The sequence below is a fragment of the Engraulis encrasicolus genome, chromosome 2 (assembly GCF_034702125.1).
Source record: "Engraulis encrasicolus isolate BLACKSEA-1 chromosome 2, IST_EnEncr_1.0, whole genome shotgun sequence".
Classification (NCBI taxonomy): Eukaryota; Metazoa; Chordata; class Actinopteri; order Clupeiformes; family Engraulidae; genus Engraulis; species Engraulis encrasicolus.
Genome location: NC_085858.1, coordinates 55976208 through 56001000, shown reverse-complemented (window position 1 = coordinate 56001000; position 24793 = coordinate 55976208). Strand labels below are relative to the sequence as shown.

Sequence of the window (24793 nt, the reverse complement as noted above, 5' to 3'; positions counted from 1 at the left end):
ACCCCCTTGATGGCACCCCTTGTCTTACCGTGAGGTCTGTTGAAGTTGGCGGAGGCAGGTCCGGGGCCTGCCCCAGGTCCTGCTCCGGGTCCGGCGGAGGGCGGCATGTTGGGCATGTTGGGCGGCTGCATGCCGGGCATGGGCCTCTTGCCCTGCACTGCCATCTGCAGGTGATCCGGCAGCACCTGCCCGCGCGCCAGCATCTTGTAGGCCATGATCTGGGCCCGCAGCTGGTGCAGCTGGTTCTGGTTGAAGGGCGTGGGTCCGCCCGCTCCCCCGGGGCCGCTGCCCGCTCCTCCGCCGCCCCCGCCGGGCTGACCTCCCGGGCCGCCTGGACCACCGGCGCCTGGGCCTCCGGGCCCCCCCGCACCGGGTCCACCAGGGCCACCACCGGGGCCTCCACCGCCGGGCACCCCGCCCCGGCCCTGCTGCTGCTGCTGCTGCTGGGACATGCCCTGGGGGTCGCCGCCCTCCATATTGGGCACCCCGCCGGGGCCAGAGGGCATCATGGGTCCTGAGGGGGGCCCGTTGGCCGGCACGGGGCTGGGAGCGTGCTCAGAGCTGCCCAGAGGAGACGGGTAACCTGCAGAGGAACCAGGTGGAGACGGAGGAAAACATTTACAATATACATATACACACATATCCAGTTGCAAGCTGCATTTGCAATATACATATACACACATATCCAGCTGCAAGTTGCATTTGCAATATACATATACACACATATCCAGCTGCAAGTTGCATTTGCAATGGAATGTGGAATATTTGCCACATGATGCTTCCGTGAATATGATGTTTTTAATTCTGAATTAATATTTCCGAATTAAAATTATTCCCCATGGTGTTTACATGAAGCGCTTTCATTCCGTGCGTTGAGGATCAGAAAGCATTTCGATTGAATTAAAATTATTCTAATAGTACCAACCAATTTAAGTTTGAAAGTTAAAAAAAAGCTTGAAAGTAAAAATAACACAGATTTCACAAACTTAAAAGGACCTACAGAAGGGCAAGGACACCTATTGTGTAATGTGGTCTTGAAGTGAGGCGCGGGAGCCAGACAGACAGGCATGTTTATTCATCAGATTCAGAACTGTAAACTCTTCTTGGCCTTGTCCATAAACTTAGCCAGGAATGAAGGGCAGACTGAATGAATGAAGTGTCCCTGAGCTTGAAGTCATCCTGCTTGGTTGGCCAGCTGCACTGTGTTGTTAACCTCCTCTCTCGCTCTCTCTGCTCCGCTGCTCTGCTCTGCCTCTCTCCTGTCTCTGTGGTTTTCTGACAACTGCTTATGTTTTTGTCTCTGAGGGGGAACTCCCCTTCCTCCTCCTGCCTCTCTCCCTCGCTCTCTTCCTCTGACGCTCTTGCCTGCTTCCCTTTCTCACGGCGAGTCGTGTCTGCCGCTTACACACACACACACAATCCCAGAACAAAGCAGGCCAGATGAAAGAGGGAGAAAACTGCCTGGGTAGGTCGCCTGGTCGACAGTGCAGCTGTCTACCGAGCGGCTCTTACACCACAGATCTCTGCCCTTTAAGCCGCTGGCTGGGGAAACGGCTGCAGCCTTCAGATCAGAGCGTGAGGTCATATTATTCTGTAAACATTTACAGCAGTGCGTGTTCAGACACACACACACTTTGTACTGTTAACACTTGACAGTTAACATTTTTCCTCAAGGTCCTGTGATGGAGTCATTTAACAAGCGGGTCTAAAATTTTCACACGCGCTTCATGCCATTATGCCAGACATATAATAAAGGGATATATTAGGCTTGCTTAAACTAATCCAACTAGTGGCGAACTGTAAATAGTGGGGAAAATGTTGGGACGATCTGGTCTTGAGGTCAGCTTACCAAATGGGTGGATAGCATGTGGTAAGGTGAGGCTGAGTCCAAAAGAGTCACTGTTTGAAGCCATATGAAGTCACGTGATATCAAGCAACCAACCACTTTTTTGGTCAGCAGAATAAAGTTTGGCTTGTCCTTTATAGGCCTGAAGCACTGACGTAGCCCTCATTTCAAGGTCTTTGCATCTGCATCTCCAGCCTTCACTCTGCCCTGATCTACTCTACCTACACCGCTTAGCACAACAGGGCAAGGGGATCTTGACAACTTTCCATCGCCGATGGAACAGCTCAAAGCGCAGAAGTGCTTTTTTTTGCACATGCCCTTGGAGGTTTATTTATGTTTACTGATGTTCCACCCCCAAATCTGACAGCCTGCTTTCAGGGAACATCATGGATGAGCATTGATAGCAACGTTAAATGCCTGCAGGCAAAGACACATATTCATACCCAGATAATCATATCCAGTCTCTTTGATGCAGGAGTCATGTAAACAAATTGCGAGACTCCTGACTGTGACAGCTCTATTAAAGACGTCTTGTCGATGTATTTTACAGCGGGGAAAAATACATCTGGCCGACGTTGGCAAGACATAAGTGTGCTGTCTGGGTAGAGTAATTTAGAGCACAGGAGGAGATGTTTATATTTTGGACATTGATCGAAGTCAATGGAGGAAGTAGGCTTGTCGTCCATGCCACGCCCGTGGCGTGCATCTACGTCGAGTAGACGAGTTTTATACACTTTCCCCGTTTCTACCGCTAAGCAGATTTCCAACTCCAAATGCTCATGAGCATGCAGATAAATTGTGGAGAAAAAAAAACAGGCATCTGCATGTATGACTTCGACCGTTGTTGTGGGCATGTAGCCCTAGTCAGTCCCTCCAGGATTTCGCGCTGGGATTTTGTGATTTTTGCGGTCAAAATGTCTGATTTTGTGGCGGCATTTTCTCATTTTTTGCAAAGATTTTGCGCCCCTTTCTGGGATTTACAGAATTAAAATTGGCCAAAACAATATCAAAATACATATACTTTACACCCCCACCAATGACATGTCATAATACCCAAAAATACAAAGAAAGAACTAAATGGCAAAAATAACAAACAATATCGATCGCAAACTGCATGAGGGTTTGATTGACAGTTGAATATGACAGAAATGATGCGCTCTCCCAGCGGAAGCGCTTTCGCTGTAGATGGATGGAGGCGGAGCTGGTGTGTGCAGTGGACTGGTGAGTGGACTGATGCTGAAAGTTTGTGCTGAGTGAATGAGTGGACTGGCGGGGAAACTGTGGTGCGTTGGGTAGTGGAACATGCTAGCAGGCGCCTCGCTAGATGCTGTGGATGTTATGGAGGGACTGTTTTAACGGCAAAGTGTGTGGAACATAAAATGCACTAGCCTATATGAAATAACCTCGTGGTTAATGGCGCCCAAACCGTCCAAAGTTTTCCCCCTTAAGTTCCAAACCTCCCCCCCAACAAAACCCGACACAACAAAGTTCATTTAGCCATGCTCAAGTTCAGAATCAGTATTGTATGCGTGTGCGTCTATGTGTGTGTGTCAACGAATGCGAGTGCTCCGTTTGCGCACCCCAGAGAGAGAGAGAGAGAGTCACTTTATACGCTTGCTGTTGCCAATGCTGTCCGTGTGCATTCACAAACGGAGCGGTGAAGAGGGGAAGATAATTCACATCCTCACAGGGACAAAGGGAAAAATTTGCGGGAAAAATGCGGCTTTACAGGAATTACGTGGCATCGTGAAATTATGCGGAATATCATTGAATTTGCATGAATCCACGCGATCGCTGAATCGCGAAAAACTGGAGGGACTGCCTAGTTCTTAGAATATTAGCCAGGTGGCATGCGTAGACATGAGTGGATGGATACCTTGGGAGTGCTGGTCCATGGGGCTGGGTGGAGGGCCCATGCCACTGTGGGCGCCGGGCCTCATGCCCATGCTCTTCATCTGGCCGTAGCGAGGGTCGTCAGGCATGCCCTTCTCATGCATGCCCTCCATCGGCTGCGGAGATGATGCAAGATGGCCACAAACAAACAGTCAAAACTTCAATCAATATTGAATATAACGCATCTTGGTTACACACACAGTAAAACGCAGTAGCAGTAAAACGTGCAACTGGTGACATGAAAGTGTTCCACAACATTATCAGACCGAGGATGAAAATTATAGGTAGACATCTGTTTACAGCTCTTATCAGTGAATCAGTGGCTTGCTGTTTCTTTCATTTACAAATCCCGCTCCTAATCACGAAGGCGCTGGTTACATGTATGCTGACATTTTTAAATTTGGATATTTTTTTTTATCCGTTTATGTATATACACGACATGAGCATAAAAATGAAAACTCCATTGTGACAAGATCGTTTCAACCCCCTAAATGGGATATTTTCAAAATGGTAAATTTTGAAATGAGCATTCTAAAACTTGTGTAAATGCTAAACCAAAACTAATACGTTTTCAAAAAACATCCCTACAGTATGTGTAAACAGCTTCTAAAAGCAGGCCTGCTGTGTCTCCTCACCTTGTGCATCTGATGCATGTTGTCCTGCGGGTAGCCAGAGGGTCCCTGAGGGGGCATGGGGTGACCTGAGGACGGAGGCCCCGGGCTGGGGCCCATCATGCTGTGGGCCGAGCCGGGAGAGGGTCCAGGGCTCGGCCCCATCATGGCCCCAGGAGAGGGCCCGGGGCCCGGGGAGGGACCCGGCCGAGGGGTCCCTCCCATAGGGGGGTCCGGAGTGGACATCTGTCAGCAGATGCTGGAGGAATGAAAGCAGCAAAGCACTGTCCTGTGGAGAGATGGTGAAAGAGGGAGAGAGGGAGAGGCAAGAGGGAGGGGGAGAAAGAGAGAGGGAGAAAACAGCACCAATTAAAACTCCAGCTCATAGTATACTTTCATCAAAGGTACAGTCGGCCCACAAGCTAGCCTACAACGGTACACTTTCGTCAACAATATCATGTTTATATTAGGTTGGTAAGAAGGGATCTACCCTAAGCTCGCTTGTCTATGCGTCAAGACAATCAGCAAAGAAAGTTAGCAAAAATTCATATTCCCTATTGGAGTACATCTATGATTTATTTTTCAATTTCATTAACAAGGCAAGATAGCCTTGACAGTGTCCTTCTACAGTATCCTTCTAAAGCAGATTGCAAAACATAGAGGTTATTAAATCACTATTGGCCGGCCCTGTTCCCTGTACAGACATCAATTTGCCTTTCTAAACATCAACAACATTTATCAATACACAGCCAAGAGGACTCCGAGTGGCACACCCCCCAATTACAATGCCACTACCAGGATGCCAAGTCACTTGGGGAAAAAAAACAATGTAGCCTATAAGAACAAAAAATATTGCATCAATGGCCGCTGCCCTTTTTATTTGAGGGTAAAACAAGAACAATGTTGCTGTTGCTTTTGACAGATGTGTCATCATGAAATATCATTGAAGGCATTAAATGCTGAGATGTTTCATAGACAACAGATCAACTGGCTTACATCACAAATAAACCAGGCAACTATTAAGAAAGTGATGGCCAAAAGGGTGATCGTTAACAAATGCATTTCACAGGCACCATTCCCACTAACCTGTCAGTCAATATGTTGGCAAACCACCAGCCTCACAATAAGTTATCTATTCTGTACATACATATACATCCTAAATATTACAACCAACCTCAGAAAAAAAAAGTCAAATGGCGTTGTATTACTTTCACTCATTAATCCCAAGTGAGGATAGCCGATATGCCGCTTGTTCAGATAATGGAAATAGGCCTAGCACTGGAGTGAGTGACTGTCTCCTCGACAAAGACCGGTGGTGCCACCGATATGAGAGCAGGCTGACACCAAACTAGCGAGACCGATGCTTAATGACCGTGACCATGACATCATATTATGCGCGCCGGAGAGTTCGTGAAAGTAAACAGAAACCGGTAAAACCTGAGAGCAATGTTCGTCTGCCTGCCTGTCTGCCCCATGCCGCTTCTTCAAGAAAGTACAGAACTATACCAACGCAACCAACAGGAAAGCCAGCGGTTTTTAAGACATCGCTTCAAAAATGCAATACTATTTAATTTAACCAATTCAAAGAATTGTTACAACAGTTTTATTACTTTGCAAACGTTTGGATTATCATTGATTACCTCAATTTATTTATCTTAATCAGCAAGGCGGTGTTACACATTGGAAAAAAATGACAGCACCCTAATGATATTTCTACGCGCACAAAACACCTAGGTGATTACAATGGCACAGTATTTACGTACATGCTATCTCAAAGCGTATGGAACGCGAACATGGATTAAAGTGAAGTTGCAACAAAATAACAAACACAGAGCATAATGTAACTCGTCTATTTGGCCTGATAGCAAATGGCTAACCAGCAGAGCAGACACACACGAAGGCGAAAAGGACGGCGTAGTTACCTTGAATACCAAAACAGTCTTTGGTAAATGTTTGGTAAATGTATTGTATTGTCTTAAAAAATAATATTACATTAGGACTTGGGCAGCGGGACCGGCTTCATTTCATTCCAGCTTTTAGGAAAAGTCGGCACAACAGCTAGCCAGTGTTTTAGCCTACTCCATGTTCTTACTAATGGACGCGCTAATGGTTACTCCATTGCGAACACGTCCTCCGTTTCAAAGCCACATCAGCAAATTCGATATTATATTCATTATCGACTTAACACTACAATTATAAAATGCAAAATGTTAATTGGCAAATACTTCACCAACAACCCGCTTAAACTCCACCACCTCCATTTCTACTAGCTTAGATACTTTGGCCACCAACATTTGGCTAGCTCATAAACAAAGGAAACAGCTTTTATTTGCCTTTGGAAACAATTTAAAACACAATCGTGTTGCAGAGAACACACACGTATATTATCATACAAGGTATAACAAACCCCCAACACGAAAACACTTTTGACAATTCATGAATACGTTGGATAACCAATTAAGTGAAAAGACAAAGACAGTCATAACAGTCATTTAGCTTGCCAAGACTTAGCATAGCTCGCTTGCTACTCTAGTGTATACTTTGGATTCAGGCTGTTAGCCGGCCATGCTGTCCTCCATCATGTTACTGACTGTGAGGTTCTAGTCGTTTCGTTACTGGCCTCCAGTTCACACAGCGAACAGCTAAAAATATAGAAATCTTTTACTTTTTAGCCCAATTGATCCTACTCGCCTCCCGTACCCCTGGCTCAGTCCCCGCTCTAGCTAGAATTCCAAAAAGAATAATTCATTCATTCTCCCTCTGCCGCTGCAACCGAAGCTATAATGTCGGTCTTGCTGTGGGAAACGAGCTCATGAAAAAAATCGACAAAACCGAATAAGAACATAAATGTACCCACAATTTCTCAAAAAGTCATGTTATTCACTCTAACATTATGCGCACGAGGAGAACAAACGGAGTTGATGTGACTTACAAACAGTGAATACAGGTTTCGCCGGTATCTCCCCTCGATTTCTTTAGCTGGCTAGAAACAAAGGGCGACGGTGCCAGTTCGGTTTTTTTCCCTCTCACCCCCCTCCATTTCGTCTGATTCTATCACCGAGGAACTGCTTGAGCGCAATGTTACAAACAGTGGAGCTTTAGCGCCCCCTAGCCCCCACACCAACGACACAGAAGTCACCGCGCATGCCTGGTGTCAGCTGCACTGCAGGGTGGAATGCGGGCTGCTTGCGCTCATTGGGGGATGGGTGTGCTACTTTCTGTGCAAGCTTGGAATAATATGCTTCAGCATGGTTTTCAGGCTTTAACAGCTGTAATCTAGAGAGGTTTTAATTAGGTTCAGTAATAAAAGTAAGAATCGAATAAACTACATCAAAATATGTGAAAATCAGTGAAGAAATATTTACAGGCCATGACTATCATAAAACTGAACATGTAAATAGGAAGCCAATTTACAAGGAAAATCATGGAGGGAGAGATTACAATTAATCCACTTTATAATGACATATTAAGTTTACAACAGTGGTTTGTTTTTATGTAGGGCCTATCGCATTATTTTTTTTACAATGACAATTAGCAAGGCTATATCTGACATACACAAAACATTTATACCTATGACATTTCTCTTACTCTACCTGTTTTTTTCTGATAATAGTCAACTGTTTTTGTTAACTTTTGCCATCTTCCTCTAACTAAAAATGCCCAATTTCATTCTGTCACCCAACATCACCAAGATAACGGGAAAAAACTATTGTTGTGATGACAGACACACAACCAACTCACAGACACCTCAGGACTCAAGAGGAAGAAAAGAAGCTCTTCCCACAATGCCCTTGCACTCTGTGTGTGTGTGTGTGGGTGGTTACTGTTTATCATTGAGCCAGATTAGCGAGGTGATCCCGGGTCCTCCTGAGCCTCTCCGCTAGTATACCTCTGAACGCCACTGATCCCTGGCAGCATGCTGTGTGGGGAAGAAGAAGAAGAAGAAGAGGAAGAAGAAGAGGGGACCTCCACACACCAGAGACGGGCCAAGTCGGACGCGCAGCAGGAGGAGAGTGAGTGGGGCTGCATGGGGAGGGAGAGATGACCCTCTGGTGGGTTTCACATCGGCTGTGGCGGCACCGTGTGACAGGCCTCGTGGTCACCCTGGCCGTCACCTTACTGCTCATGCTCCTGGCCACACACTCCCTTCAGCCACTCAGGTACTGTGCTGTGCTGTGCTGTCTGTAGGCTTTGCTGCTTCGCTGCTGTTTACTATCTGGTCCCAACTTGTTTTGACAAGGTGGTCGTATATACGCCTTTGTCATTACACCCTCTTAAAAAGTCACAGAAGCGTTAGTACTTAGTAGTAGTGATAAGCGAAGTTGTTCTGCTTATGCACTTGTGGTGCATGTGTATGTGTATGTGTATACTGCACGTGTCTAATACCTATGTGTACAATATATGCTGAAGATCAAAATGCGTTATGATTTCTTTTACATTATGTATACAGTCAAAAGCCAGGTTTGGAGAAAAGGATAGAGCATGAGAAGGCCCTTGTCAGACCGAAGGCCACATCACCACCACACAAGGAGGAGAGGAGCAGGAGGAGAGATGGAGGAGAGGCCATCACCACCGCCGCTTCCACGGAGGATCCAGAAGACCCCACGGTCTCCACCACCGATGGGATGAGAAGACCTCCGCCCCCCGTAGTCTTCCTCAAGACCCACAAGACCGGCAGCAGCACCGTACAGAACCTCCTGTTCAGGCTCGGCGAGAGGGAGAAAGCCACGTTTGCCTTCCCTTACTACACCTACCAGTTCAGTTACCCAGCGAGGTAGGCTTACAGAGTTTTTATACTAGACAGGAGGAATTCTAGAAGTTTCTCAACAGGGGTGGTACAGCCCCCCAATGAGAATTGCGGGGCGTTGAGAGGGATACAGTTGAGAGGGGGCAGTGCTTAGTTGTCACTGAGGGCATTAGTCCTTTTAATTTTTTAATACTATGGGGGGCCTTGGTAGGGTTATGATGAGGTCAAGGGGACATTCAGAGGGTTAGGATGAGGTCCAGGGGGCATTACTTCAAAAAAGGTTGAGAACCACTGTCCTAGAAGAATGTAATATATATTTCACCCATTTCTCAAAAGCTCAAAAACAAAGTGTCAGCTCCAAAACAAAGAATCTGGTTGATATCCAGTATTTGTAAATTGTGAAAAAAGAGAGTTTTTTTTTTTTTTTACCAAGAATTAGGTGAACTTGGTGAAGTTGTATAATCTGCCATTAAGGCCCTGTTAGTGTTCAGCTGTTATGGACATGACTTTCATTATTCTCAAGAAGTTAGTGTGCCTGTGCTTTAAACCCAGTTGGTTATTCTATCCTGATTGATGTGTGTTCCCATACTCTGGCATGTAGTCGTGAGTAGTCATGTTTGCAGTGTTAAGATAAGATTTTTTTAGCAGACATTACAGACAAAGTCCTAGAGACTCAGGGGTGAAGCTGTATAGTTGGTTTTGGCCACCACTGTGACCTATAATCTCCTCCTCTGTGGGCAGTCATGGGTGAGCGGTTAGGGCGTCAGACTTGCATCCCAGAGGTTGCCGGTTCGACTCCCGACCCGCCAGGTTGGTGGGGGGAGTAATCAACCAGTGCTCTCCCCCATCCTCCTCCATGACTGAGGCACCCTGAGCATGGTACCGTCCCACTGCACTGCTCCCCATGGGGCGCCACTGAGGGCTGCCCCCTTGCACGGGTGAGGCATAAAATGCAATTTCGTTGTGTGCAGTGTTCACTTGTGTGCTGTGGAGTGCTGTGTCACAATGACAATGGGAGTTGGAGTTTCCCAATGGGCTTTCACTTTCACTTTCCTCTGCTCCTCAGGTTCAGGCCCGAGTTTGTGGATGAGCTCCCGGAGGGCTCCTCCCAGTTTGACATCCTGTGCAGCCACATGCGCCTGGACATGACGCAGCTGCAGAAGGTGATGCCGCCCAACGCCGTCTACGTCACGCTGCTCCGTGACCCCCTCCGCACCTTCGAGGCGGTCTTCAACTACTACACCTCCGCCGTGCCTGCCTTCGCCAAGGCCCAGAAGGCCGCCAACGTGGCCAACCGGGCCGCGGCCGCCGCCGGCGTCCTGAAGCGCAAGTCGGCCCTCACCGTCTTCCTGGAGAACCCGGACGCCTACTTTGACCCCGGCAACCTGGAGGACGGCCTGGCCAAGAACCCCATGTGCTTCGACATGGGCCTGAACAGCCGGCAGTGGAACCGCTCCTGGCCCGCGGACCTGGCGCGCCTGGAGGATGAGTTCCACCTGGTGATGATCGCCGAGCACTTCGACGAGTCCCTGGTGCTGCTGGGCGCGCTGCTGGGGGTGCCGCTGGAGGAGCTGGTGTACGTGCGGCTCAACGTGCGCTCGGTGCTCAGCGTGGCCGCGCTGGACCAGGCCGGCAAGGAGCGCCTGAGCGCCTGGAACTCGCTGGACGCGCTGCTCTACGACTTCTTCCTGCAGCTCTTCTGGGAGAAGGCCGAGATGTACGGGCGCGTCCGGCTGAGCCGCGAGGTGGCGCTGCTCAGGAAGGCCACGGAGCGGGCGCGCAAGATGTGCGTGGCGAGGGAAGGGGTGGCGCCTGCGGAGCTGGAGGACCTGGTGCGGCCATGGCAGACCGACACGGCCACCGTCATGGGCTACCAGCTCAGGGCTAACCTCAGCCAGAGGGAGCAGGGCTTCTGTGTGCGGCTGGTGCTGCCCGAGCTCCAGTACCACTCCCATCTCTACTTCCAGCAGTACGGACGCGACATGAGGTCTGTGCCCACTAACTAACTAACCGACGGAGACAGGTGTGACTGGGAGTTAGGAGGACAGGTGTGACTGGGAGTTAGGAGGACAGGTGTGACTGGGAGTTAGGAGGACAGGTGTGACTGGGAGTTAGGAGGACAGGTGTGACTGGGAGTTAGGAGGACAGGTGTGACTGGGAGTTAGGAGGACAGGTGTGACTGGGAGTTAGGAGGACAGGTGTGACTGGGAGTTAGGAGGACAGGTGTGACTGGGAGCTAGGAGGACAGGTGTGACTGGGAGTTAGGAGGACAGGTGTGCTGGAGGAGCAGGACTTTGGATCTGAAGGGACTGGTCAGGGTCTTGCATGGGGAACAGCGATTGAATTTACTGATGTAAATACTGTTAGAAAGTAAAATGTGTTACATGCATTATATGTTGTATGTATAATCATGTACATGGGTTACATACATTATTTTAATAAATACAGTTTTTTCCATGTTTATATTGACTGACAATATGATAATAAAAGGTAACAAGAAAACAGTGGTGCCAAGTTCTAATGGAACTAACTACTAAGTACAAAGTCTAGCAGAGGACAGATAAACAAACGTCGCGACCACACACTGACATTGGAGTTGAACCTCTTGTTTTCAGAGGCTGGCAGCAGTAGCCGAATAGCGCTCAAGCAGCCCCATGTGCCGCTCACATGCTCTTGAGGAATGGAGAGCAGATTTAACCCATTTACCAAAAGCACATCCTGTCACATGGCCCAGCAGACTCACGCAGGGCCCGCTTAGTCCCTATAAAGCGGTACTATTTCAATCAGGGAATTACAGTACACAGACGCAACAAGCTTCACTTACTTTGCGAACGTCAGGGTGCGAGAGGCAGAAGGATCGATCTACAATATAATCGGCATGAATCACACATGCAGCAGTGCCAGCAAGGAGGACTTGTACTGACATGTAAGCTTAGAGTGTCTGACATTTGTTTTTATTTGGCATTCTCTTTAAACAACAGTAAACACAATCAGTATCACACATATGATTCAATGTAAGAAAAAAATGACTTTTGCACAAACATATCCATTTCAGTTCCTTCATCAATATCCCACGAAACCCTAAATCACATCACCTTGAGGTTAAATTATATAATTTATTTTAAAGAAATAAAACACAGTGCTCTTTGCCAAAAACATACAACACAATATAAATAATAATTATAGTGTAATCCATAACCATACTATTATCATAATAACCAGTGTAACAGAAGTCCTTAACTTAGTGTTCATCATCATTATACTGTATTTGTCTTTGGGATAGTCTGTGATTAAAAAAAAAACGTTGAAGAAAGTGTAAGCTATTCTATAACCCCATGACTTTTAACTAACAAAGTTCCCACTTGCTAGAGTATGGTAGGTACGTAACAACAAAAGTGATTGTCTGAGTAGGACCCTGTATAGCTAACTGAAGAAGACACAGAAAAGAGCGAGCCATATGGACGAAGCTGATTATAGCCTTAAGGACCACCACAGCTTAACAGGCTCACCCTTCCCAACAACTGAGTGAGCGCAGACAGAAACCGTGTCCACAGAGAAAACAACAAAACAGGAAAACAGGAAAACAGGACCTTGTGCGAGTGTTATTGGCCACCAAGTTCCGTTTGTCAATGCTTTGATGTTTCAGGTTGATAACAGATACTTGACTCATAAATATTTTCTTGTAGATAGGTGCCCCCCATTAAAATGGAGCTTATTTAACAAAACAGAACCATATAAAAAGATAATTTGTGAAACAGACAGTTCAAAAATGAAGACAAGGACACAGGTCCCAAACAACCTGTTACGACGTCAGTGTATTTACTTGGTAGTAGTTCCAGTGCAAATAATCTGGAAGCGGGTCCCAATTCCAACAAGAACCAACCATCCTCATGTCAGTTAATTCAGACTTGGTAGTACATAGCTGCAGTGCAAAAACATTGTTTTTTTTTGTATGTTCTACATTCATAGCGGTGTATGGTATGCTGAGCATAGACAGTTGTAAGACAGCGTAAACATTCTTTGTCCACAGGAAGTAGGGTGATTAGCACAGTCAGTGTTCTGTAGAAAGCAGTCACAGGAGAGCCTCTTCATACTGCAGCAGTCCCCAAGCTCATATCAAAACAGTCACAAGTGATCGGTCCTCTGAAAATGCTTACCGTAGTGTGTGTGTGTGTGTGTGTGTGTGTGTGTGTGTGTGTGTGTGTGTGTGTGTGTGTGTGTGTGTGTGTGTGTGTGTGTGTGTGTGTGTGTACAACAGGCTGAGAGCTCTAATATCACAACAGAGTCACATATCACAACGGACTCGCAACTTTTTGAACAGTCCTGTTCAAAGCGGCAGTGTTTATGTTTGTGTTTGTGTGTGTGTGTGTGTGTGTGTGTGTGTGTGTGTGTGTGTGTGTGTGTGTGTGTGTGTGTGTGTGTGTGTGTGTGTGTGTGTGTGTACGTCTGCAAAGTTCATAAGAAGACAAACTCATCTGCGCTGCTGGACTGGCTTGCCTTGCTGGGCCTGCCTCTGCTGATGGAGCAGGAGGACTCGGAGAAGAAGGAGGACGACGTGTCACTCTCTCCATCCTCCTGGTGGCCCTCCACAAATGTGAACATGGGGTACTTGTTTTTGTCTGAGTTCAGAGCCTGCCAAAGGAACAAAAGGGCACAGGGGTTAAGCAGTGTTCACATCACTGGACGCTTAAACTCATTAGATTTTTAATAGAGGACAGCGGCGAATCCATACAGTTTTGTCATGAGCAGCGCTGAACTATTAATTGGTTCTTTATTGAAACTGTGAGGTGAACCTAAATTATCCAATTGCGAATAGTGTGCAAACGATTACGATGGCAAAGTAACTCAGGGCCTCCGGTGAACCTTGTTTCATCTCTGGTGTTCATAATATATTCAGGTCAGTTGTGCTCTAAATGTGCTCTAAATGCTATAGAGCTTACTTTGAATGACAGAGCTTTACAACCATACATGTATCACAAACAAAACCGCAATATCTCCAGCAGAACTTCTGTAGAAATGAGGCATTTTCCCTTAAATCATGCATCTCACTTGCACAACTGATGTAGCTACTGTTATAATCTGCCACAAATCATTCCCTTCAATTCATTTCAGCTTTCAGCTTTCAAAAGGTGAGTGGAGACGCCATGTGTGTAATGTTTACATGAAGTGTGCTCCAGCGATAGAACACTGTCGGGTCACATTGTGGTCAGACTGGGAAGGGAACTCGTGCAGTGGGCAAGACGTCACTTTTGGGGGGAAAGTTTTAGTGATGTGTTTAATGATTGTAGTGCCGGAGTTAGTGAAGAAAAATGGCATGAGAAAGTTTGGCTAATTAACTGTGTCCTCCGAACTTATTGCTGGCAAAATATTTAATTTGAATAACATATGAATATTCGTTTCATATCTTCTTTAAGCAATAGTAGCAAAGTGGCTGGATGACCCACAGCAAGAATAGTCAACTTACCGCACTGACTTGCAGACACAGTGTCTCGAACTCGCGCTGGCCCCTGGCGTAGAAGCCCACGGCACAGCTAGGGTCCATACGGCTGAAGGCCATCTTCCGCGCTGACTTACAGTGAAACGACTGCAAGAAACAAAACACTTAGAAGAATGGACACAATCTAATAATTACTTACTGTACTAGTGTATTAAATCATCTGAAGGCCATGTAAAAAAAGAATGATGGACATAAAAAACCCACTAACCCCTCTTAGAATCTGCATTTGTTGTTCTGTATATTTCCTGTGCGCTTTGTATCTGCTAGTGATGTTGGCTATGATTATGTCCTCGATTGTAAGTCGCTTTGGTTAAAACGTGTCTGCCAAATGCAATGTAATGTCAAAGCAAGACATCCTTTACAAAGATTTTACCACAATTTCCACATGCGTACAAGGAATTCCTATTGGTCAGTTAGAGAGGATTCAGGACCTTTTGGACCTTGTTTTTGTAATTCTCGGGTTTAGTAAAAACCCTGCTCTGTATTACCACGGAAATGTGTCAGGGTGTTAACGTTTTGAACCCAGGATTTGCACCTGCCCCTGACCGCTCTCAGTAGAGGATCTCCATATAACTCACCTCAAGGGGGAAGTCATCCTGACTGATGTCCACTGTGGACTGGCTGTAGTGTGGGTCCAAGTACAGCAGGTGCTCATCTGGGGTCAGGGGAATATGCAGCGTGGTGCAATACATTATATGCTATTATACATTATACATTGTAATGAGACAGATTAGCATTAAGACAAACTGACAAATTAACTGACAACCTGCACGCCAGTGATTTTCTTTTGAGCCTCTCTTAACTCTCTATTTAAATGGTATTTTGTGGCCATCACTAATTTATGTATGAATGAACAGATGATAAGGCGACAGGAGTTTCTTACCTTGAAATCCGACGAAATAGAGGGAGTGTTTGGGCCTGCCACCAATGATTCCAATACAGCTTTCTAACCTGAACAGCCTCTGATTTTTTATTTTTCAAAGAGAGACAAAGGATCAAGTTAACTCTGGGTTTACGTATGTACATCTTGGCAGATTACTGTCTGCAAATTTACAAAAAATATACAGCAATTAATTCAAAAATGGTCACAACATGTCACAAAGTATTTAACCTATTTAAAAAAATACTTGTTTAATTTCACAACATGGCGTTACAAATGATTTTATCAAACATCTTGCCTCTAGAGGGAGAACAACAACGACATTGAAAAAAAAATGTTTAAACTGTAGCTCCATTGTTGGCGACAATTCTACACTATAGTACAAGTAAATGTATTCTATCGCCACTCTACTGAATTGCATCTTGAAGTTGCTAAGTAATGTGCATCTGTGCGTGTGGCTCTGTGTGCACTGCTCATCTGTGGCTACATCCACCAGGTCCTCACTTACTTTGACAGAGTCCACATAGGCCGGGTTGATCGCGTCCCCGCCAAGCCGTACGGGCACCAGGAGGACGAGGGCCCTCCAGGGAGCGGGCCGGGCCCTGGGGCCCTCGTAGCGGGGCCGCTCGCACAACTTCACAATGTCCCCCTTGTACACTGCAGAGAGCAGACACAGAGAAAGCAGACGCAGCCATGGCGGCACACTGGGCTTAGTCACGCACACACAGTCACACAAGATTAGTCAGACAAAGCCTGCACAGATAACCGTGGCAGTGGTGGAGGAGGAGGAGGCACCGTCCACATTGGCTGCACTGTAGTAGCATTGCCCGTCGGCTGTGGCTGTACCAGAAACAGCAGCAGTCACAGCAGGCTACGGTCGTGGTTATGCATTTTGCTCGCACATACAGTAAATTAAGCTACTGACCCGAAGATATTGAAGCTATTGATATAAAAAAGTTATACATAGGCTGATGTTTTATTTCAAGTCTTCGTGTAACACACTTACGAAATAATTTTAATTCATTTTCACATTATTTTAAATTTAAAAACATTTTAAATTAATTTAAACTCTTGAATGAAATGAGAGCATTACATAAGTTATTGCTGCATGGTAAGGATGGATGCAGAGTGAACAGGCTTGCACTGAAAACTTAAGACATTCACTCACCAGTGCAGTCCTGGGCCACATAGACCACAACATCAGACAGCTCAGATGCCGCCACTGCCTTCCTGAGAGAGAGAGAGACACATTGACAGATCAGGAGATAAAAAAAACATGACAGACAGATGATCAAAAATGAAGCCAAGAGTGAACACAAAAGCACAACAGAGTCTGACATGTATACCTCAGTGGTGGACAGTACACCAAATCATTCTTGATGTACTAACGACTGTGTCAGCAGAAGAGACAAAGCAACACAAGGTGTCATCTTAAATGGAGAGCATCCGACCAGGGATATCAGCAAATTTAGCTAACACACACACCTCATTAACACTAGTTCACAGCAGGCTGAACATCTATTGAGTGACCTGTGTGTCTGCCAAGGGAGCTACAGTACATTTGCTGCTTACAGCTCTTCCCACTCTGCAAAGTGAAAGCGACTTCCAATTGTCAGTGTGATTACACACAACAACCACACAGTGCTGTGCACACGATGAATCTGCAGCCTGCATTTACAGTAACATCTCAAACAGGTGCAGCAGCAGGGGACAGCCAGGTGCAGGTCCTTACAGCAACAATTAATAGTTGTCTTCAGTCACAGACAGTTGCTACGTTTACATTAAACATTTCATTCAGTATTAACTCCATTTAATTCTGCATAAAGCTTAATTCTGCTTTGAAAACGTCATGCAAACACCTCTTTATTTGGAATCAAATGAAAGATCAAAGTAAACTCGACGGCACTACTTAATTCTGAATCATTAATTCTGAATTAAAAACAAGGAGGCAGGAGAGCAAGGGAGGACAGGAGTTTGCATAATGGAAAGAAAAGAACCCAAAGACTGAACAGGACACACACACACACACACACACACACACACACACACACACACACACACACACACACACACACACACACACACAAAAAGGACTCGAACAGGGTGTTTACAAGTCCGCGGCTCACCGAATGATATGGGAGGCGATGCCGGGACCGTACCAGTCGCCCGCCTGCTTGCCCAGGCCTTTGCCCATCTCCACCATCCGGTGCAGGCCAAACGGGCTCTGTGGGTGGTCGACGAACCAGGACACGATGAGCCGGTGGGTGGCCTCGGTCCCACAGCCCCCGATGGAGAGCAGGCTGCAGGCTACGCTCTTGCGGCGTGCCCGGGGGCAGTCGGACGTGCCTCTGTACGCGCTGAAGAAGAGGCGAGTCGCCCGCACGTCCAGGTCGTCTTGGGTGCCGTGCTGGGAGGCGGACCAGGTCCATCCTAACAGTACACAGACACATCACTGTTATGTATTATGTTCAGTGTTTCCCATACATGATAGACCATTCTGTGGCACAGCACCACAGAATACAAGTCGAGCACCATAAACTGATCAACAGTCGCACATACATGTCAACGGAGGTACACTTACAACACTTGCACTGGCCTGATACATTTTGCCTATAGCACCACACAATGCTTCTTAGTCTGTGGTAAGGACTGATATTACATGATATTTACTTATAGTGCCCACATTACATTATATTATAAATTATATACATTATACATTATATTATACAGTATACATATATGGTACAATACACAATATGGTGTATACACACTGAGAATATAGCTAAAAGTTAACTGTGCTTGGACGAGAGATCATACATTTATGCTGTGTTTTAATGACTCGACGATTTTGGTCAAAGCCTAAAGTGTTGTGTCACCTAAAGCCTTAAGTGTTGTGCCACTGGTCAGCGGGAATTTAAAGGTACACTATGCAATAATCCCAAGGGTGATGAATCATTTTGTTTGGTGATAGTAAAATTCCATGTAGTGATAGTAAGGTGGTGATAGTAAGATGATGAGTCATTATTAAGGGCAAATGACTCTCTTGACCACCAGTGGAAAAAACATGTAATGTGGCTAGTGGCGAGTCAGGCTAACAAGACTTGGTCAATAAACATTTGAAAATTAACATTCAAGAATCCTAGCCCATAGGAAAGCCTTGTTTAAAAACAAACAAGAATAAGCAAAAGTTGCATAGTGCTGCTTTAAATTTCCACATCAAGTGAGTTCAGATATCCTCAATTCTGGGTCATGAAACGAATGCCAACTAGCAGAGCTTGGTGTGGAGCATTGGTAAACTTCCCTTCCGATGCCTCATACAGATACGTTACTGATTTAGCTTGACGCCTGACTTTTAGCCCATTTCGTAGATGTCAGCCGCCTATACTGGAGAGATTGCTGTGAGGACGCAGGTTTGACACTAGGGGTACAGTCCATTATCCAAACTTCTGCCCTCGACTTGTGCTTGTGGCATCACGCTTCACAGACACCCTGCCTCCGCGTAGACAAAAATAAGTTTTCCTGCTGTCAGCCTAGGCACAACAACTTTTAAGCGAATTTTCCCTGTTGAACATCCCGTTTGCAAATGAGAAAACGGCCTTTGCGAGATATTGAAATAAACTTCTATCTTCAATGACGTCTTGCGACGTCATCACAAGGCCAAAAGCACAAAGGAGGATGGGAGTTTGGATAATGGAATGGGCCCTAGGTCCAAACTGCACTGGATGACCTTGGTCAGTGTTTTCAAAATTAATATATTGAATACCTAAAGTCAACCAAAATAGACCAAAAATAAGATAAACAATCCCAGTGGGGCACTGCCTCACACACCTAGACTGTTGTAGGCCTATAGGAGAAGCCTATGGGCTGCCTGCTGTTTGGGCATGATATGAAAAGGGTAGACTGATGGAGGACTGTGACTGTGTTATCATTTTCTTCTTTACAATGTTTATAGGTGGGATGTCTTCTGTAGTACTTGGATGGGTTTAGGAATGCACCAACCCTATTTAATTGTGAAAGCAGGAGCACAGAAAAAAACAGTGAAGCATGGCCCATGTCATGGGGGGGCCTTGGCTGGAATCTAACGGTACAGTATATGGGCGACCTCGTCATGGTAAAGCTTGGTAACCCCTGACCTAGGGTGCGTTCCAATATGCAACCTTGCCCCCTCAACTTGTGCTTTGTGGCCTCGTAGCAGGAAGTAATAGGTCATGATGACATCACTGACAACAGCATTATATTTCAATATCTCGCAAAAGTTGAATTGTAAAGTAATTTTCTCATTTGCAAACTGGATGGTGAATGAAGAATAGTGCCCCAAAAATTGTTTTGACTAGGATGACAGCGAGGGAACTTAATTGTTTTCTCCACAGAGGCGGGGCATCAGCAAAACGTGAGGCCACACAAGCACAAGTGGAGGACACAAGGTCGCATATAGGATTAGGGATGCAAATTATCGATTAATTCATGAATCGTTAGTTGATTGCCTTATCGATCGACTTACGATTAATTGATAAGCTGCATTTCCCCCCCGAAATCTCAATGTTTCTCGAAAAAAAACCTAAATCTAAAAAAACCTAAATCTACAAATTTTAATTAAAAAATTAGATAAAATAAAAATTAATTCTATTTCAATTCTTTAATCCAAAGGTGAATTAAATATTCCCACTATTCACACCCCTCTTCACACACACTCTTCACGTGCCCATTTCACCTGGGTCTCTCGTCAGTTGAATTGGCGATTAATTGCGATTAATGTTTTTTGATCGATTAAAAATCGATTTAATCGATTAAAAATCGATCGACACTAAAGTCGATTAATCGAATAATCTTTGCATCCCTAATAGGAATGCACCCCCAGGTTACACTCACCTGGTGGAATGAGGTGAAGGACCAGCGCCTGTGCCAGGAGCATCTGGGCGCTGCGCAGCATGCATCCCCAGCCACAGTCACTGCTGAGTGTGGAGCCCGACAGCACAGGGAAGCCCGTGCGGTAGGTCATCCACAACAAGGTAGTAAAGCACTGGCGGAACGCTTCCCTCTCACCTGACCGGACCAAGGAGAAAACAACACAAGCAGTACGTCTCAAAGAAAGGTAAGCCTCAAACAGGTAAAAAAAAAAGACAAAGGAAGTCCTCTGATGAAGACGCATGTCGAAACGTTAGTCTTACTGCACTGAAAAAAATCAATATCAAAAAAATAGACATCCATGTGGCACCAGATTCTTTTTCCTTTGTACTTTTAATTTAGTCCTGCTCTTGTTGTACCGGATTGTTAATTTAAAAGTGTGGAGTGCGTATCTCCTTTGTTTTACAGGTAATACAATGTTATAGTAGGAACAGGACCAGTAAATGCAGTAGGGATGAATCGCAATGTATTGCAATGGGTTACGCTGGTTATGCTGACACACTAACAGGGTTAGGGTCAAAGACGTCCAAAAAGGAACTGTCATTCAGTGTAATGGATACCTTCTGCTGACTTTAACTGTAAAAAAACAAGATTTTTAAATTGTTTCAAGTGAATGGATGACTCACTGGAAAAAAAATAAAAATAAAAAGAGTCATGATTCTTACAGTTACTGTCAGCAGAGGGCATCCGTTACACTGAATGACGATTCCTTTTTGGACGTCGTTGACCCATTAACACAACGTTATAGTGAGGACAAGGGTACTCTAGTGGGCACTTGAAATACACTGTGGTGCAGTGGAACAGCAGATCAACTATGGTGCAGTGGAACAGCAGATCAACTAAGAACAACAATCCTTACTCCTTACGGTTTAAAAAATGCCACAACAAACACCATAAGCTACATTTACCCCCTCTGTGCAAACAATGGTCCACTCCGCCTGACAAAAATAAACAAGCAAGACAAAAAAAAACCTACTGGTGTACTGTTATGCTGTAAGCACCACGTCTTTCTTACCAGCATCAGTCAGCGAGAACGTCTGACCCAGAAGCACAACAGGAGACTTCTTATTGAATCTGGGTTTCGACTTCAAAGACCAACCTGCAGGAAAAACATGGGAATCATTTGTCGCTTGTTAGAGAAGTGGCGCATTTACACATAAGAAATACAACACATTGCAAAATGTGATTTAAAAAAAAAGAATAATTAAAATCTCTCCATTGATATGAGAAAGTTTATGACGAAATATTTGAATTAATTACTCAATTAGATTACATAAATTGTGTGCATCAATTACATTACATTACATTACATTGTGTGCATCTATGTACCATATTTTACAGTGTTCCATGCAGACACAAGCTTGCTTTTGATCCTGACCCGGTCCTCCTCCGGTTCCTCCGTGTCTTCCCTGGCCCCGGCAGAGCCCATGGAGCCCGGGGAGGAGCGGACGGACGCATGGCTCTGTCTGGGGAAGTCTCTGTCTCCACGACTCACAGGCTTCATGGCTCCAGCTAAGTCTCCTCCTCAGGTCATGGCCACAACAGCCACACTGCTTCTACACAACCAGACAGACACAAGAAAGTGAAGCATTGTATGAATAGGGTAGTTTTCCCTGTTCTGTAGTTCTATTCCATCCCTCCCTCTCAGTCCCTCCTTCCCTCTCTTTCTCAGACATAACACACACACACACACACACACACACACACACACACACACACACACACCTTCTCTCTCTCTCTCTCTCTCTCTCTCTCTCTCTCTCTTTCTCTCTCTCTCTCTCTCTCTCCACACACACACACACACACACACACACACACACACACACACACACACACCAAATAAAGACGCATTCTGTGTCGGACAGTCGATATACCCGACAGCTCCCCTTCTGGGTTTCAAAGTTCATCCAGGCCTCCCTACTGTTCTAATCTGTCACTGCCGCATGTGATATACATGTGATGAGGCAGGAATTCTAGCAATGCAACCCATGTCAACAAAGTTTAGGCTACACTACGCTACGCGCTTAGACCACTTCATCATAGTGAACTATATGGCTGCTGCACGATGCTATCATTCATAGTTTTCCAGAATGTGATTAAATGCGATTATGACAGCAATGTTATTGTCCATGAAAAGCGACGTAAGCTTAATGGTTCGCTCACTTAGTACTTAGTAGCCAAGTTATCCAGCCAAACACATTTGACATTTGACATTACGACCTTGTAAGCCAAATAGAGAACACCGAAGGGAAATACGTACATGTCGGTAAACGTGCTGTGACAGTGAAACACTCTTAAAAAACAAGCAGCACTGTCACTTCATTAGCTTGTACACTCGAGCAGTAAACTGGATGCTAGCTAGCTAACTGAATTTGTACTGGGAGGACAATGACCAAAGTCCTCAACGGACGATCAAATAATTACCATACAACCGTAACGACGAAGATCAGGATGGCCATATGCACCTACCTTTGCATTGTACAGTTTCTTTCAGGGTTTCTCCATGTTCTGAACATTCAGTCACTCAAGGCATCTCAAAGTAGCCTAATCAATGCACAGCACACTCTTCTTCCTGTTTACTCAAGAGCTACTTGGCAACCCAAAAGTGACAGCATTTTCAGGACTGTGATTGGTTACCATATTGTCAGTCAAATCTAATGTCCAATTGGCAGCTCAGCTCCCAAATTGCATTTCATCGCTCAGTGATCCTATTGGTGCAAAATACAATATTCTCCAAATACTAATATATTTATTTCCAAAGGCCCATTTCATCTTTTAGGGTCCATTTTGACATTATATTTTGCAATTACATTGGCCTGTAATAGTCATAGTTAAGTTTATATCCAGTCTTTTGTGATTAATCTCACACGTTATAAAAAGGCTAACAACATTTGTCATCAAACCTAAACCACATTTGGCATAAAAAAGACCCCCCAAAGTGTACTATTCAAATGACAATATAACTAATCCATTTACTGTTATCCATACACAGCGACACAATGACTGAAACATTCTGGTGGTAGGCCTATAGACACATTCATTGACACAGCAACTTGCTTTTGAGAGAAGAATTAATGATTTTGAGCAAGAGGCTGCAGGTAATCCATAGCCACTGTTTTTTTTTTCATTTGTTCAAATTGTTTTCAGAACACACTTTATCTTTCGCACATTGTAGAGATCTGAGAAATGCACCGAAGTAATTGAGAAAAACTGTAAAGTGATGTATTATTACAGATTGGCAATATCCTATCCAATATCCTAATAACTGACCAACAACCATTTAACAAAGCAACTGGAGAGTAACTTGACACTTGGACTTGGAGCTATGCTCACTACTACCACCAGGTGGCAGAGCTGTAATTGACTCGGCTCGTGGGGAATTATTTTGGCCCAAGGGCCACGTTGGGTTTAGAATATGGGGCCAGATGTCGCATACAACTTCCCTATAAATAACAAGTAATAAAGTACCCTGACATAACTTTTTGGTATTTTCATTCCTGGTACTGAAATGTTTGAACAGTACAGTAGTATATAGCCTACCCAACAAGACCCCTGGCTTGGATAGTCATTTTAAGAGTGTTGTGTGAGCATTATTTAGTACAAGTTGTCTGTCTTGTGAAGGCTCTGTGGGCCACATGGTGCTCCAAGCCTGTGTTTGCCCACTTCTGAGGTAATGAAAAGTAGATGCAGACGGCTATATGCAATGTTGTTGGTGGGTGGCACGCTTGACACATAGCAATTATAGCCGACTGCACATGGATGCAAATAAGCTAAGAGAGTTATACATATTAAGAAAGTCTCTTGTCAACCTTGTGGCTCTCTTGATTGGACTATCAAACTGAACGCAGTGTGAGATGCTCTGCCTGTGTGTAGGCCTATTACCGTAAAGGACGCCTCTCACAACGATGTCAGTGTGTGTGCTCTGTGTGACTGCTTGTGTTTGTGTGTGTGTGTGTGTGTGTGTGTGTGTGTGTGTGTGTGTGTGTGTGTGTGTGTGTGTGTGTGTGTGTGTGTGTGTGTGTGTGTGTGTGTGTGTGTGTATGTTTGTGTGTGTGTGTGTGTGCTGTGCATGCATGCGATTGTTGCATTTCTGTTTTATCGAATGTTTTAGAAGAATGTAGACAAACCTCTGGTCTCTTTGGTGTCACGGTTGTGTTGAGCCTCTGGTGGAATGAATTCATGTTCTTTGTTCCATGAAAACTTCCGACACAGATATTGATCTTTTTAAAAGAAAACAAAACAAAACTTGAAAATGACCTTGACCCTGATGACCAGCAGTCAACAGCATGCCCTGTATGTGTTTATGAGTTTGACTATACTTATAACAACTATACAAACACACCGCTGTCAAGCCCCACTGGTTTAACGCATCCACAAACCACTTTTCAGGAATTCCCAACACACCAGACATCAT

The 24793-nt window shown here is 45.2% G+C and overlaps 3 protein-coding genes across 6 annotated transcripts in view; 1 reads left to right on the top strand and 2 right to left on the bottom strand.

Annotated features, from left to right (window-relative positions):
* Positions 1–7399, bottom strand: part of smarca4a (SWI/SNF related, matrix associated, actin dependent regulator of chromatin, subfamily a, member 4a) — a 33926-nt gene extending 26527 nt beyond the window's left edge. For all 4 annotated transcript variants that reach the window (XM_063192470.1, XM_063192474.1, XM_063192478.1 and 1 more), the window contains exons 1-4: positions 7283–7399; positions 4375–4639; positions 3723–3855; positions 29–583 (exon numbers count right to left, since the gene is read on the bottom strand). In XM_063192470.1, coding sequence (XP_063048540.1) covers positions 29–583; positions 3723–3855; positions 4375–4596 — 910 coding nt within the window. In that variant the 5' untranslated portion in view covers positions 4597–4639; positions 7283–7399. The remainder of the gene's footprint in view (positions 1–28; positions 584–3722; positions 3856–4374; positions 4640–7282) is intronic.
* Positions 7400–7856: 457 nt separating this feature from the next.
* Positions 7857–11598, top strand: LOC134442239 (galactosylceramide sulfotransferase). Its single transcript, XM_063192490.1, has 3 exons — positions 7857–8510; positions 8801–9124; positions 10164–11598. The coding sequence occupies exons 1-3, from the start codon at positions 8392–8394 to the stop codon at positions 11101–11103; spliced, it is 1383 nt and encodes a 460-aa protein (XP_063048560.1). The 5' UTR covers positions 7857–8391; the 3' UTR covers positions 11104–11598.
* A 431-nt stretch (positions 11599–12029) lies between these two features.
* Positions 12030–22929, bottom strand: LOC134463711 (cysteine protease atg4da-like). The gene is made up of 11 exons (XM_063216928.1): positions 22849–22929; positions 21709–21935; positions 21395–21478; positions 20344–20517; positions 17601–17904; positions 16643–16704; positions 15983–16131; positions 15478–15556; positions 15173–15249; positions 14562–14681; positions 12030–13729 (listed from the first exon to the last, which is right to left on the bottom strand). The coding sequence occupies exons 2-11, from the start codon at positions 21881–21883 to the stop codon at positions 13553–13555; spliced, it is 1401 nt and encodes a 466-aa protein (XP_063072998.1). The 5' UTR covers positions 21884–21935; positions 22849–22929; the 3' UTR covers positions 12030–13552.
* Positions 22930–24793: the final 1864 nt, after the last annotated feature.

Coding starts and splice junctions, on each gene's coding strand:
- LOC134463711 (XM_063216928.1), bottom strand. CDS start 21,883: ATGAAGCCTGTGAGTCGTGGAGACAGAGACTTCCCCAGACAGAGCCAT. Junction 16,705..17,600: donor ATCGCCTCCCATATCATTCG/GTGAGCCGCGGA, acceptor TCTCTCTCTCAG/GAAGGCAGTGGCGGCATCTG. Junction 15,250..15,477: donor CTATTTCGTCGGATTTCAAG/GTAAGAAACTCC, acceptor CCCTGACCCCAG/ATGAGCACCTGCTGTACTTG.
- LOC134442239 (XM_063192490.1), top strand. CDS start 8,392: ATGACCCTCTGGTGGGTTTCACATCGGCTGTGGCGGCACCGTGTGACA. Junction 8,511..8,800: donor CACTCCCTTCAGCCACTCAG/GTACTGTGCTGT, acceptor TTATGTATACAG/TCAAAAGCCAGGTTTGGAGA. Junction 9,125..10,163: donor CAGTTCAGTTACCCAGCGAG/GTAGGCTTACAG, acceptor TCTGCTCCTCAG/GTTCAGGCCCGAGTTTGTGG.